General features: G+C 42.4%; 2 protein-coding genes across 2 annotated transcripts; both read left to right on the top strand.

The window, feature by feature from the left end:
* The first annotated feature begins 1306 nt into the window (after positions 1 to 1306).
* Positions 1307 to 3005, top strand: LOC118099952 (fatty acid-binding protein, brain). The gene is made up of 4 exons (XM_035144789.2): positions 1307 to 1468; positions 1588 to 1760; positions 2055 to 2156; positions 2730 to 3005. The coding sequence occupies exons 1-4, from the start codon at positions 1396 to 1398 to the stop codon at positions 2778 to 2780; spliced, it is 399 nt and encodes a 132-aa protein (XP_035000680.1). The 5' UTR covers positions 1307 to 1395; the 3' UTR covers positions 2781 to 3005.
* Positions 3006 to 4275: 1270 nt separating this feature from the next.
* smpdl3a (sphingomyelin phosphodiesterase acid like 3A) lies at positions 4276 to 10853 on the top strand. Its single transcript, XM_035144769.2, has 8 exons — positions 4276 to 4503; positions 5561 to 5774; positions 7712 to 7856; positions 8246 to 8342; positions 8980 to 9143; positions 9390 to 9570; positions 9649 to 9773; positions 10402 to 10853. The coding sequence occupies exons 1-8, from the start codon at positions 4410 to 4412 to the stop codon at positions 10705 to 10707; spliced, it is 1326 nt and encodes a 441-aa protein (XP_035000660.1). The 5' UTR covers positions 4276 to 4409; the 3' UTR covers positions 10708 to 10853.
* The last annotated feature ends 3159 nt before the right edge of the window (positions 10854 to 14012 follow it).

Below are 14012 nucleotides of genomic sequence, written 5' to 3'. Positions count from 1 at the left end.
AACCTTCATGTTTTCAAATGAGATGAAGAAGAAGATAAGGGGGAAAAGAAGTGAAAAAGAAGCTGTGGGTGCATGAAGAAAAGAAAAGAATGGTACTTAATAAAGCTCATTTATTTAAAGTCCCCTTAAATTCATTAAACCTGCACCAAACTTCACACAGATATATAACTATCAGTTCCCTAAACATGGCTGGGTTTTTTCATCAAGATCCGTGAATTATTCTCTGAGGTATCAGTAAAAATGGGAGAGAAGAAAGAAGTTAAAAGAAAATGTAAGAAATACTTAGTGTATATATTAGTGACATTTCACATGTGTAAGTCCAAGTGTCAGGGACGAGTGTTTATCTGTTCACGTAAACAGACGGATGATGATCATGACAACATGGTTTGGAGAGAAACATTATTAAATACCGTGGCTACAAATATTCATACCTTTATAGTACTAAAAGAAAAAATCTAATTGTTGTTTGGTTTTATCTCATACTGCAAAATGTGTAATTTTTCTTTTTTTGTTTTTGCATAAATATAAATAAAGTTTACTGTTATTATCATAAATCTATAATTGAGGGTTTTATTGATTGTCGGTTGTTTGTATTCGGAAAACCTCAAATGTCGAATCAGCTATGACACTGTACATATACATTCACTTTGTGGGAGAAATCTACGGCCACATACTTTCTGTCTCACACACACACACACACACACACCCCCACACACACACACACACCTAGACGTTTGGTGACAGTCATTAGTGTGTGTGTTGAGCATGAATAAATTGTAGTTGGAGGGGGGCTGTTAATGCAGTTAAGGACAAAGGGCTGTCAAACAAACTGATTCTGCTTCACTGACACCCCCCTCCCACGGAGCACATTCCAGACTCAAGAAGGCCCGTCTCCCCCGAGGCCGACAGGGGATTAAGATGTAGAAATGATTAAATATGGATCAGCTCCTGAAGCTCGCTCACTGATCGAGGAAAGAAAAGTCTGAGTCTGTTCAAAGCTGCAATGTCTTTAAAGTCTCTGACGATCACTTCTGTTTTATTTGTACTAAACTTGAATCTGACTTTTTGGGCCTTTTATTTGAGTTTGTCATGAAACGTACAGGTTTTTCTAGAAGCAGAGTTTTGACTCCTGTGCCTGAGAGTAATTACATCATTAGGAGTACAAATGGCTAATTTATCTTTTCTCCTCAGAGCATCCGTAAGACCGTGACCCAATTTCAACACCCAATCAGAACCCAGAACAGAGATCTCCTGAACCAATGGGATGCTGTGGGCCACCCACCAGCATACATAATAATAAGAGGCCGTATTATAACACGAGGGGGAAACTTGCCGGAGTCGCAGCTTGCTCAGTTTGCTTTTGGAGATTACTTTGCCTCTCTGAAAATCGTCACCATGGTCGATGCCTTCTGTGCCACTTGGAAACTGGTTGACAGTGAGAATTTTGATGATTACATGAAAGCACTTGGTGAGTAATAGACCTTTTTCCTTTTAAATCTTTTTATATTTCAGTGTTAACCACTTTAGATCATTTCTTCAGGACGTCAGGACTTTAATGACCATGTTTCACTCCTGTCCTCTGCTCAGGCGTGGGCTTTGCCACCCGGCAGGTTGGTAATGTGACCAAGCCGACTGTCGTCATCAGCCAGGAGGGCGACAAGGTGGCGATCCGCACCCAGAGCACCTTCAAAAACACAGAGATCTCCTTCAAGCTGGGAGAGGAGTTCGACGAAGCCACCGCCGATGACAGGAACTGCAAAGTAAGATGACAGAATGTGAAGAATATTTAAAAACTCATATAAGCTTTAAAATATTTAACACTACTTATGATAAAAACTTTTTTTATGCATTAAACCACAGTTCAGAGACACCAGGAGCCGTTTAAGACGTGGTTTAACTATTTAACTAAATTATCCCTGATTATAAATTGCATGAAAAACCTTATTCACATTTAATCTTTAATCCTATTTCTTACCACTGCTCTTTCTCAGGCTCGAACAGATAAAACGGATTCCTGTCTCACATTAAAAACATCCTTTCTTTATATCTTTCAGTCCCTGGTGTCTCTGGAGGGAGACAAGTTGGTCCACGTCCAGAAGTGGGACGGCAAAGAGACCAAGTTTGTCAGAGAAATCAAGGACGGCAAGATGGTCATGGTAAGAAAAAAGACCCAGATCACACACGTCTGATATACATTTGCTAGTAAATAGAAAGGGACCATAAAACTTTATAACATAGTGTTTCTGTGCAGCCACATGACCACAAATGACAGTAGAGCTCCCTAAAGAAAGATAAAGTGAAGTCATTATTATTTGTGCATCACTGAAATATGAAATAAAGCACAGAGAAAGCATGTTTCAGGAGCTCAGTACATCCAGAGAGCAAATTCACAGACACTAGTATCAAATCTCAGATTGTCTTTTCCCCAGTCTCACACTTCACTCACGCTTCTGTCTCATATAAAGAGGAAATGTTTTCAGAAGACGTAACATTAGAGCAGTGCAGCTCGTCAGGCGTAATTATTCTGGAATTTTTTTGTGTGTGGAAACGTTTTGCAGGTTGTCTCTTTGGGATCTTTTCAAAAATAGAGTTCACTTTGTTTCTGAGGCTCCAACACTCAGTGCTTGTTTTTGTGCCTTTTCACTTCTGACCCATTAAAGATGTTTTGTTTAATGTCCATTGTTTAATGGAAGTTCCCTGTCATGGTGCCCATCCTCTCTCCCTCACAGAATCTGACCTTCGAAGACATCCACGCAGTGCGTAGCTACGAGAAAGCATGAGTGCCCCCCCACCGGCACCCCAAACCAGCCAAGAGGTGTTGATGTTATAATTATTATTGACTGACTGTCTGCTTCTCTTTGCACTTCATCTACATGTTCACGACCCGCAGGCTGCACATTTTGTAAGATTGATTTTTTCTTTTTATATGAATACATTTCTGTCGTGATGGATGGATCATCTTTGCAAACCTGTGTGAAACATGAAATAAAAAATAACACAGAGAGCAAATGTGATGTGTCGATGCTTCCATTATTTATATAAGTGATTAATTTAGTTAATTCAATACTAGACACTGAAAACCTAAACCTTGACCCGTGACCTACAGAGCAGGGGAATAGAAAGGACTTTGTTTGCATGAAGTGTCTTTGTATTATGCACAAAATATATTTGCTGCACAACAGAGCATCCAGGCTCATCCAGCCTCATCCAGCCTCATCCAGCCTCATCCAGCCTCATCCAGCCTCATCCAGGCTCATCCAGCCTCATCCAGCCTCATCAGCCTCATCAGTCTCATCAGTCTCATCCAGCCTCATCCAGCCTCATCCAGCCTCATCCAGTCTCATCCAGCCTCATCCAGGCTCATCCAGCCTCATCCAGCCTCATCCAGCCTCATCCAGGCTGCAAAACATGATGCAAACTATGATGCAAAACCACAAAGTAGAGCAAATCTATTCAAGGGGTCAAATTGTCCCCTCTGATGTTATTGTATTGGATTCTCCGGTCTCAGTAGACTCTGTTTAATCCTGGCTGCAGCATTAACAGCACATTTATTAAAGGGCTGAACTTAAACGGTCTGTTCAGCCAAACGTTAAAATGTTCACCTGTTTTCTCACCTTCCTCTGAGGCTACTGCCACGTTTTTAAACGAAAAGGAAGTTATGATTTCACCCACGACACAAAAACTATTGAACAGATGAAACTTGGTGAAACGATGTGCTTTAGGTGAGGAAAGAACCCAAACATTGTGAGAAAGGGCTTTTAAAAAACATATTTTCACAATTTCCCAGTTCATAAGTCATCGATCTCGATGAAACATTTGGTGCAAATCCAAATAAAACAACAGATTTAAATGTTGTTTAAACTCCTTTTAGGTTTGTGCTCTACTGAGTTTACAATCGTGATTAGTATCTGAGTAGTTGAAGTTTGCAGCTTAATCACACAAATCTGAACATTAAAATTCAAATGTTTTTTGTGTATTTTGAGCAGTGTGTGTGTGTGTGTGTGTGTGTGTGTTATAACTCAACTTTACTACACTGAGCAGGCAAATAATACAAGAAATCTGCTACATTTAAAGGACTGATAATAATTTAAAATTAATTCAATCAAAATAACTGGATCTGTCAAATAAAATATGCCACTAAATGTATAAAGTAGCATTAAATAATGCAAATAAATGTCAAGGACATCACTATATGTACTTAGTTCATCCCACCACTGATAATCCATATATTATATGTGTTGTTCCCGCAGTCTTTCTTCTCCTCAGCTCCTCCCCCTGAGTCACGTGATGACCTGTTGTTCTTCCTGTTTCACACTCAGGAGAATGACCAACAGCCTCAGCTGCTTCAGTTTACACGTTATGTATAATATATATTTATAATATAGACAGTTGTTTGTAACTCTCTCGACATGAGACTCTTTCTGGGTGTCGCTGTGCTGCTGGTGTGGAGCGCGGATCCGCTGGCGGCGGCCCCGACTGGGAGCAGCTACCTGCCGGGTACAGGTGAGAGGAAGCCCCGGTGAATCCTCCGTGAAGCCGTCACTTTGCTGTTAACCTCCAGGTTTAAATGCTCAGTGTGAATTAATACACGTGATTTATCTGCTTCACCATCTTCACTCCACGCCGATGAACCGTGTAAAGATCCACATCCTCTCGCATCTAGAGCAGGAAGGCAGATGTCGCACGAGCCGAATTTACCCAAAGACATTTTGGATTTATACTCACTGATAAATGTTTCTGTTGAATGTGCATTTTGTTTGTGGATGATCCAAAACATTTTACCTTGGTAGAATTTAAACTGGAGTTTGGTTATTACGTGTTGGCCACATTTAATGGGGCTAATGGTGGTGTTATGGATTTTAATAACTTTATAATATTAATAACTGTATTTATAAAGCACATTTTGCACAGTTGTTACAAATAAAAACAAGAAAACAAAACATGAAAGTCAAGAAGGAAAAAAATACAATGTCATTTAAAGGTACAGTGTGTAGGATTTAGTGACATCTAGTGGTGAAGTATCGTGTTGCAGCTGAACACCACCTCACCCTCCCCTTCCAAACATGAAAGAGAACCTGTGGTAGTTTCAGTTGTCATAAAAACTCAAAATTTGTTTGTAAAAAAAACATGGCAGCCTCCATAGAGAGGACCCGCTCCTTATGTAAATATAAAGTATTTAAATATAAAGTAACACAATAGCAAAGAACAATCAAGTAAAAGCTGTTTACGTTTTGAGTGATGATGAGCAACATTTTAAAATATATTCTAAAACACACAAGCAGCCTTTGAAGGGAAGCTAATATTTATAAAAGTTTTTAGTGTTTTGTAATAACTTAGCTACAAAAAAAGACTCATAATAAAGTTAGAATAAGTCTTACCATCCTGTAGATCTTCTGTGGAGGTTAATATCGTCTTTTTGGCAATGCACTTGTATTTTTAAATGAAATGCTCTTTATAATATCCTATTAGCCTCAAAGAAATATTAGATTTTAATTTTTTTTTTATATCTCACCTTCGTCTCTGTCTTATTTTTCTCCGAACCTTTTCCCCGTGGCTCCAGGCAGGTTCTGGCACATCACCGACCTCCACCTGGACCCCACCTACCACCTGGCCCCAGATCCAACCAAGGTCTGCTTCTCCTCCAAAGGAGCCCCAGCCACCAAAGCCGGCCTGTTCGGAGACTTCCTGTGTGACTCGCCCTACCGGCTCATCCAGTCGGCCTTCGCTCACATGGCACCGCTCACGCAGCAGCAGGACTTCATCATATGGACCGGGTCAGTGCACTGATAAGGGAGGGGTGGATGTTATGCACCAATGACAGAGTGCAACAGTAATATATAAACAAATAAAAAAGGACATAGACGTTCCTGACACCTGTATTCTCTTGAATGACCAATAGGGGGCGACTCCACTGGTAGTTTCTATAGAAGTCTATGAGAAAGTGACTCTACTTCTCACTTTATAACGTCAGTAAACATTAAGGAGTTTATGTCTCAGTCTCTAGTTTCAAGTCTTCTTCAAAGAGCTGATGTTCATTTAGTAAATTATGATCAATTTAGAGTCAAATAGGCCCAAAGCACCGGATGTATTGGGGGGTGGATACCACAGTGTGGGGGGGCAGGTAGGTGTGCAGGGTCCCCGAGCTCTCGGTCAGGCTCCACCCCCTGCTCCTCCAAATGTGGTTACTTTCCAAGATGGCGCTGGACAAAACGCCAAACTCAAGGTTCTAAAATGACATGGTGGGTTGCCAAGTTGCGATATCTTCATCTCGGGTGGACACGGCTTCACCTCAGTTCACATCCACTTGTATTTTTGCGCCGAAACTGTCTCACTTCCTCAAAAGGAAAGTGCAGTATGAGGTGTTGATGTGTTTCGATGAAGTTCCCGGTTTCGATTGTCATCAGGGTCACTCCCATGTGTGTATGTGCTTTCACGTGTGCCAGAAAGAGGAGGTGTCACTTCCTCTGGTTATAGTTGTACCTCACTGACTGTGAACACTCACAGTGTTGCTTTACATCATCATGCTGTCTGTGGTTTCTGAGTGAGCAGGCAATGGAGCTCATTTACCTCCGCCAAGCTTTCATCTATAGAATGGGGGGAGACTGGGATCGTATCGCCAACTTTCTGGTTAGTCGACAACCCGCTCTACCTCCTGAGCCACAGCTGCTTGCAGTCAGAGTTTGATCTTAACTGATTGACTGTGCACGTTAGTGAGTAAAGCCCCACGGAGGACTGAGGCACTGAGCTTTGAAAGATGAGCAGGCGTTATCCACTTGTCATGAAGCTTAAAGAACGCTCTGCATTCTCTGAGTGTGTAAACCACTGTTCACTGTAATAATGACACAGAACAAACTGTTAGCGTAGCCACAGGCTCGCTATTAATCTGCAGCTAATCAGCTAAGCCTGGAATTCACAGTCTTATTAAGAATCGGCTCCAGAGACGGCCTCAACACTTGAAGCTGGAAAAGACTCGCTGGGCTGGAGGATTAAGTTACTGGGCTTTATTCTATTGTTACTGGGCTTTGTTGCATGAGTGTGTCTTTTCAAGGGAATTCCATTGTACAGTGGAATTCTTGTTATTTCTGCAATATTGTACAGTTCCTGAAAAAAATCAGATGAGGCAACCATGTTTGGAGAAAACGTCCTCAACTTTGATTCAGAGGGAATTGTAATATTAGGAAATCTTTTTGGGGGGAACAATTGATTTCTACATGTAGGAAAAACCAGAAGAGTGAAAACTAAGATACTCCCTGTGACTTTGGAAAACGTATCACATGACTGTCATAAGATCGGATCCTGACGAATCAGCCAAGGCTACGTTGTGAATGAAAAAAGACCCAATCAGTAATTGACGGTGAGTCTCTATGGCTTTGTTTCCAAACGTCTCTATTCTGCCCGTCCAGAATAATTTGGATAATACTAAAAGTTATTGAACCAGTATTATTGATACACAGACTGATTGACGTTTAAAATAATTATTATATTGGGGCTCATCTTCAATTCTTCCTCCAAATAAGTTTGTCGATTGTAGGAAAGACGCGGATGGAAACATAACCTCCTTGCTGGAAGTTATAAAATCAGGAAAACCTAGAAAACTATGAAACCTGTTCACATGTAAATGGGAATTCCCTCTGAGACTGAAGGCATTAAAACAAACTTGTACTATTCATACTCTAATGCTACTGGATGTGATCCACCTTCTCCCTCACAGAGACAGTCCACCTCACGTCCCTGCAGGCGAGCTCTCCACCGACATGGTGATCCAGGTCATCGGTAACATGACCCAGACCATCAGGCTGCACTTCCCCAACCTGACGGTCTACCCTGCCCTGGGGAACCACGACTACTGGCCACAGGTAACTTTGTGTCGCAGGACGCAGCAGAATCTCAAACTTTGCTCAGAGAACAAGGATGTTTGGACTTTTTGGTTCAACGCGTCTGTCAAACTAGCTTTACTTCTTTGAGAGTCCCGTACGTGCGGTTACTCTAACTGGGTTCATGCACTCTCCCGCTCCACGACCTTATTGTTACATCGGCTTCCTGTCTGCACATTTGAAGAAAACACGATGAGACATTCATGGAGCTGCTCAAGTAACCACAACGAGCACAAGATTCAAGAGCCATTCAAGAGCGAGAAGTTATTTCATTATAACCTTCACGTTTATTGTAACATGTTGCAGCGTAGCATGCTGCAACAAAACAATTAGTGTTGTTTGTTTTTTAGTCTTTACATTTTTGTTGTCAGGACCAGATGCCGACCGTCACTAATGCCATTTACGAAGCTGCTGCCCAGCTGTGGAAGCCCTGGCTGCAGACTGAAGCTCTGCTCACACTCTCACAGGGTAACATGTCAGGACAGCAGCCCGCAGACACTTTGGTTTACTGAACCCCCTCAACTGAGTCTTTGGTCTGTCTCTGTCTCCACGCCCTCCCTCTCTCCATTGGCAGCACCCGGAGAAATATCACCGCGTCATTGTGCTGTCAAAACACCCATAAGGTTTTTACCGTCCTCACGGGCTGCCACACTTTGTCATAGCTTTGGGCTCAATGTGTGCGTTACTGTGATGGGTGTGACGCTCTCAGCAGGCAGGATGAACGCAGTCTTTATCTGTGGATTCTCACAATATTCCATCAATCATTGGGCACATTAGTGAGGATATGAAAGTCTGTATCCTTGATTATTAATTTTCATCTAAACTAAGCCTTTGTTGTACATATCATGTAGCCCCGAGATTTGTTTTTGTGATCCTCTTCAAACTGAGCTTATGCATCAGCAACTGTGAGAGTTGTTAATTGGTCAAATTATTCCAGTTTAAGCCTCTCAGACCTATGATATATTCAGTCTACAGTGATAGAGTGATGACAAGCTGGAACCACAGAGTGATTGGTTGTTATCTAATAAGATAAATCCACAGCATCTTATGGTGACACTCACATTAGCACCAGGATTCATTCTATGCTTTGTTCTTGTTCCTGCAGGTGGTTTCTACTCTCAGCTGGCGAAGCCTGGTTTGCGGGTGGTCAGTCTCAACACTATCCTTTACTACGGACCTAATAAAGTCGCAAGTAACATGACGGACCCTGCGGGACAGTTCGAGTGGCTGGAGAAAACCTTAGAGAAAGCTGCTCAGAGTCAGGAGAAGGTCGTGACGCCTTCTGTCTTTATATCTTGTATGATTATCAAAGGAATCACATCCTGGTTCATTGGACATGGTTTTAACTAAAGCAATTTTTTCCACAGAGGAATCAAAAAGTTAAAAACTCTATATGTACAAACCTTATGGGTAAAAAGCTGTTTGAAGTCATCGTCAGTGTCTGTGATCCTGTCCCCTTTACTTGTATTTGTGCGTGTAGAGCAGGGATTTAAACGTGGCCCTCTTCCTGTTCAGGTGTACGTTATAGCCCATGTACCAGTGGGGTACCTGCCCTTTGCCCGAAACATCACTGCTGTACGAGAGAGCCACAATGAGAGGCTGGTTTCCATCTTCAGGAAGTACAGTTATGTCATCGCAGGTCATTTCTATGGCCACACCCACCGTGACAGCATCATGGTGCTGTTGGACCAAACAGGTAACGTGCAATTTTGTACGATGTTTTATATCGAAATGTAAAAATATGTAACTCACAGGTTTGTCCTTTGTTCTGCAGGTAAACCACTGAATTCTCTTTTCGTGTCACCGGCTATGACACCGATCAAAAGCATTTTGGAGCCGTACTCTAACAACCCAGCTTTCCGCATGTACTTGTACAACATCAAGGACTACGCTCTGTTGGTAAGAAACCTTCTGCTTGACATCGCAAATAACACACGTCTTACTTAAAACACAGTTGATAACATTCGGCCTTGATAACATTGTTGCACAGTCTCATAGCTTGTGGTAAGTCTACCTTGGATGGTTGCAATATTACAGCTGATAATCCAAATCTGTATTTCGAACATGAATGGGATGTTTTGATGACAGCAGGAAGTTTCCGTTTGCTGGTAAGAAGTTGGGTGAATAAGCGTTCAGAGAGGTGTGCAGCAAACAGGAAAGTGCCAGTTCATCCCAGCGACTCCTCCAATGTGAACATGTAACACAATGGTTTGTCAAAATGGAGCAAAGTAGAAAGTACAGATATTTACAGATATACGTCGTGGAGAAAGAGTGAAAAGAACCACATAAGAAATGTACTTAAGTACAGTAACAGAGTAAATGTACTCTGTTCCATCCCGGTGACACTAGAAATGTCTCTTTATCCCCCGATCAAAGCCAGGAGAGAAAGTCCCTCCTGATGATTAATCACGGTGTCAGTCACTAAACAAAAACGGTTTCTGTTTCAAAAAGACTCAAAGACTCTTACTCCCCCCTCCCTCCCTCCCTCCCGCTCCCTCCCCCTCTCCGTGCCTTTCTCTCTGTGAAGGATATCTGGCAGTACTATTTGAATCTGACGGAAGCCAATGAGAAACAAAGCCCTGACTGGAGGCTTGAATATATCATGACTGAAGCGTTTGGACTGACTGACCTGCAGCCACAGAGCCTGCTGCAGCTGGGCCTGAGCTTCAGGCTGCCGCAGACCAAGGCCTTCGACGAGTACTTCAGGAACTTTATGGTGAGCTACGACAGCCGGATCACCTGTAAGGGCGAGTGTAAGGTCAGACAGGTGTGTGCTGTGCTCTACCTGGACCAGCCGGCCTACTCCAAATGTGTCGGTGAGGGAGAATGGTGACGTCAAGCTGGATGGAGGTGATGGACTCTGAAGGGATTTTTCTCAGGTGTCAAATATAAGAACATGATTTATTTTTTTAATGATGTTTTCGAATGACTGTTGTTTGCTGCTCTCCACTGAAATAAAGTTTTCTAGATTTCCTCCCAGCATTTGATCCATCAGGTGATTTTTGGTTGATCCACTGTAAAAATATATACTTATCTCTTTGTCTAAAAAGTCTGGAAATCCATGTCTGTGTGTACGTGTCTGGCATCGCTCGAGAAGCAGCAGCAGGGGTGAATGTAGATTAATTCAAAAGATACTTTAGGGATTTGTCTTGAGTCACATTTATATATATATAGGTATATATATATATATATACCTTTGTGGGGTTGGGGTTCTCAGGGTTGTAAGAATTGGTAACGTAAAAACCAGTGTGGGCTTGTTTGTCTCTGCTGGAGAAGCAACTGGGACAAACCTCATTTGACCCTCTCACTTCAGATTCAACCCCCTCACACCACCGCTGCCCCCGATCTTATTCTTCTCCCTTCCAAACTTTCTAGAAACCTCGCTCTCGTTTCTCAGCCAACATCTCAAGCATTCACCCCCCCACACCCCTCCGCCCGGACTCTATTGTCCCCTCACTCCCAGCTCAGTGTTAGACTGCATCCACTCAGATCCCCAAAACTCAGGCTGCAACAGAAACAAACCAAATAACAGCCGTATCTGTGTTTTGGCACAAGTGGCACAAACTAAGGTGCTGCAAAATAAATCTTACATGGCTGATAAGATTTTTTTTAAAAGCAAGAAATCCATATTTCAATTAAATAATTTCTTATTTCTCATCTTCACTGTATCGGTTGTGAATTAGAGTTTGTTTATGTCTTCAAACCTTAAAGTCTTTTAAATATGGAGGGAGGAATTACAAAAATAATACCAGAGACAGTTGGGCTTAATGATAGAAGTGAGGTTGTTGAGGGGGGGTGCAGCACCTCCTACTGGTGAGGGACAGCAACTGCAAGGCAAAACTTCTTTTATTCAATTTTCTACGGTAACATTATGGAGGAGTTACAGTTACACAGACCTTAGATCAACCAAATTTCGAAGAAGCCCTAAAGCTGATTGTTTGATTTTCTAAAACTGGTGTAAAACGTTGTCGGCCTTTCAAATGAATGGGAATAATTATTAGTTATAGACTTGATCCCTGGTTTGGAAAAAAACTATAGAAAGTTCATTTAGATCCTTGAAGTGTGTGTGTGTGTGTGTGTGTGTGTGTGTGTGTGTGTGTGTGTGTGTGTGTGTGTGTGTGTGTGTGTGTGTGTGTGTGTGTGTGTGTGTGTGTGTGTGTGTGTGTGTGTGTGTTTCTTCTCATGTACCCTCACTGCACATTATTATTCCCGACCAACCTCGGCTCAGCGCCGGACACAACGTAACCGTGGAGACGGAGTTGGTGGTGAGCATGGCGAGGGAGAGGACTTGATCGCCACGGTAACGGCAGCACAGCTCCCAGTCCTCTGAATCCGTCTCTGTGCTCACTGTTATTTAACCTCTGAGCTGCCAGACAGCAAACAACGTTCCACTGGGTTTTTGAGTTGGTCTCAGATGGAATGAGAACATACAGACGTCTGCTGGGTTTTAGGCTCTAAAGACTTTCACGATTAATGCCACCAATAGTTTATTATCGTCTCAAAGTGCATTTAACAGAGAAAATGATCACAGTCCGTCTTTATAATGTCACCAGTTCACCAAAAGCACCAGTTCTCAATTTCTCCAGGCACTTGGAGCATCCATCGTTCCAACGTCTCAGGGAACTTGGCCACGGTTCTCAGTCAGTGTCCTCGTGTGATCCGGGGGTGACTCCATCATTGTCTAGAATAAAAATAGAAGTCAGAGAGGAAGCCGTGCATGATATTTGAGGGGCTACTTTTGAAGAACAGTGCAAAGTTATCCTTGTGAACAGGATGTCTCAGGAACACCCTGAGGGAATTTTATTCAAATGTAGTACAAATATTCACTTAGATTCAGTGAGGCCATGATTAGAGTGTCATGGTCGAAGATCAAAGCCTCAAGAGAACACGTTCAAATTTGTTCCAAATGTTCACTTAGACACTTAAACGTCAAAGGTCAAGGTCACAAGGCCTCACAAAACATATTCTTGGCCTCTTTCATATGACATCTCAAGTCTACCTCTAGCTGGTTTGGCCGATCGCTGCATTGTACGTCTTCCTAAATGACCGTCTGACAGGCCGGCGCTCTGTTTGGCTGACTGACCCACATGCTCTGGTTTGCATATACATTTGTGCTTTTGTTCCAGTCGGCCGGCTGTCTGTCTGCTCACTGGTGGAGCCTTTCAACCAGTTAATCTGAGGATTACTGTCAGGACAGTATAGCCATCCAACCACCCTCTCCTGGGGAGCAGGAATCTGTGTGTGTGTGGTTCAGATCACCATTACCCTTCAGGCCTCCACTTCACCACATCCCTTCATTTTCAAACAGAGTCCGTCTCTTCGGTTTTAAAGACTCGTCTCCGTTGAAGAGCAGGTTTGAACTTCAGCTCCTAACTGATGGTATCAGGAAGTCACTGTTCGGACGAGGCTGTTATGTGAATAAACTCTAACTCTAAAGATCTGAGGAAGATTTTCCACGTAGCTCACCAGGACCTCTCATAGACCTTTGCTAATGAGATGGAGACCCATCTAAAGACGGCCCAGTGGTTTACAGCTCAAACCATTTACACGTCGATGGTAAACCGAGCTCAACTTTATGTTTTCATCTGCGTTTGAATTTTGTTGCTTTTTAAAATCAGGATTACGCAAAAACTACTGGAAGGATTATTATGAAACTTGGTGAAAGGTGATGTGGGTCAGGGAGGAACTCATTTCTCACTCTCTTAAACATTGAGAGACCGGATATTTCTTTGACATTTTTGTGAACTCCCAAAGAAATAATACAGAGATAAGGATGAAAAGTCAGGCATTTTGTTGGAAGCTGATATCTATGAGAGTGTGTGATTTGGTGCAGCTTGATTCAATTTGAATGGGATCATTAAACCACCAAGATTCATGATAATCTGTTGATTAGTTTTTGTGTAATCCTGCAGACTAACACACACAGAATGGCAGCGCAGCTCCACCAACAGGCTCCTGAGATCAAACAACTGTCCTGTTTTCGTTGCAGTGTTTTATTCCTTGATGAACCTGCAGAAACAGTAAGAAATGTGTGTTTTCAGTTCACGAGAGTTCACGAGAATCCGCCAAATATTCAAATAAGTTCTGACCTCAACTTTTTTTAAATCTAACAGCAGTTTTCTTCTTTTTGTCCTGTTG

The sequence above is a fragment of the Hippoglossus stenolepis genome, chromosome 20 (assembly GCF_022539355.2).
Source record: "Hippoglossus stenolepis isolate QCI-W04-F060 chromosome 20, HSTE1.2, whole genome shotgun sequence".
NCBI classification, from domain to species: Eukaryota; Metazoa; Chordata; class Actinopteri; order Pleuronectiformes; family Pleuronectidae; genus Hippoglossus; species Hippoglossus stenolepis.
This window is presented reverse-complemented; position numbering and strand designations above follow the sequence as displayed.

What these genes read in the sequence shown, in the direction of transcription:
- smpdl3a (XM_035144769.2), top strand. Translation starts at nt 4,410, where the DNA reads ATGAGACTCTTTCTGGGTGTCGCTGTGCTGCTGGTGTGGAGCGCGGAT. An exon ending in ACCACGACTACTGGCCACAG is followed by an intron (nt 7,857 to 8,245) that starts GTAACTTTGTGT and finishes TTTTGTTGTCAG; the next exon opens with GACCAGATGCCGACCGTCAC. An exon ending in TCAAGGACTACGCTCTGTTG is followed by an intron (nt 9,774 to 10,401) that starts GTAAGAAACCTT and finishes CTCTCTGTGAAG; the next exon opens with GATATCTGGCAGTACTATTT.
- LOC118099952 (XM_035144789.2), top strand. Translation starts at nt 1,396, where the DNA reads ATGGTCGATGCCTTCTGTGCCACTTGGAAACTGGTTGACAGTGAGAAT. An exon ending in TGATTACATGAAAGCACTTG is followed by an intron (nt 1,469 to 1,587) that starts GTGAGTAATAGA and finishes TCCTCTGCTCAG; the next exon opens with GCGTGGGCTTTGCCACCCGG. An exon ending in CCGATGACAGGAACTGCAAA is followed by an intron (nt 1,761 to 2,054) that starts GTAAGATGACAG and finishes TATATCTTTCAG; the next exon opens with TCCCTGGTGTCTCTGGAGGG.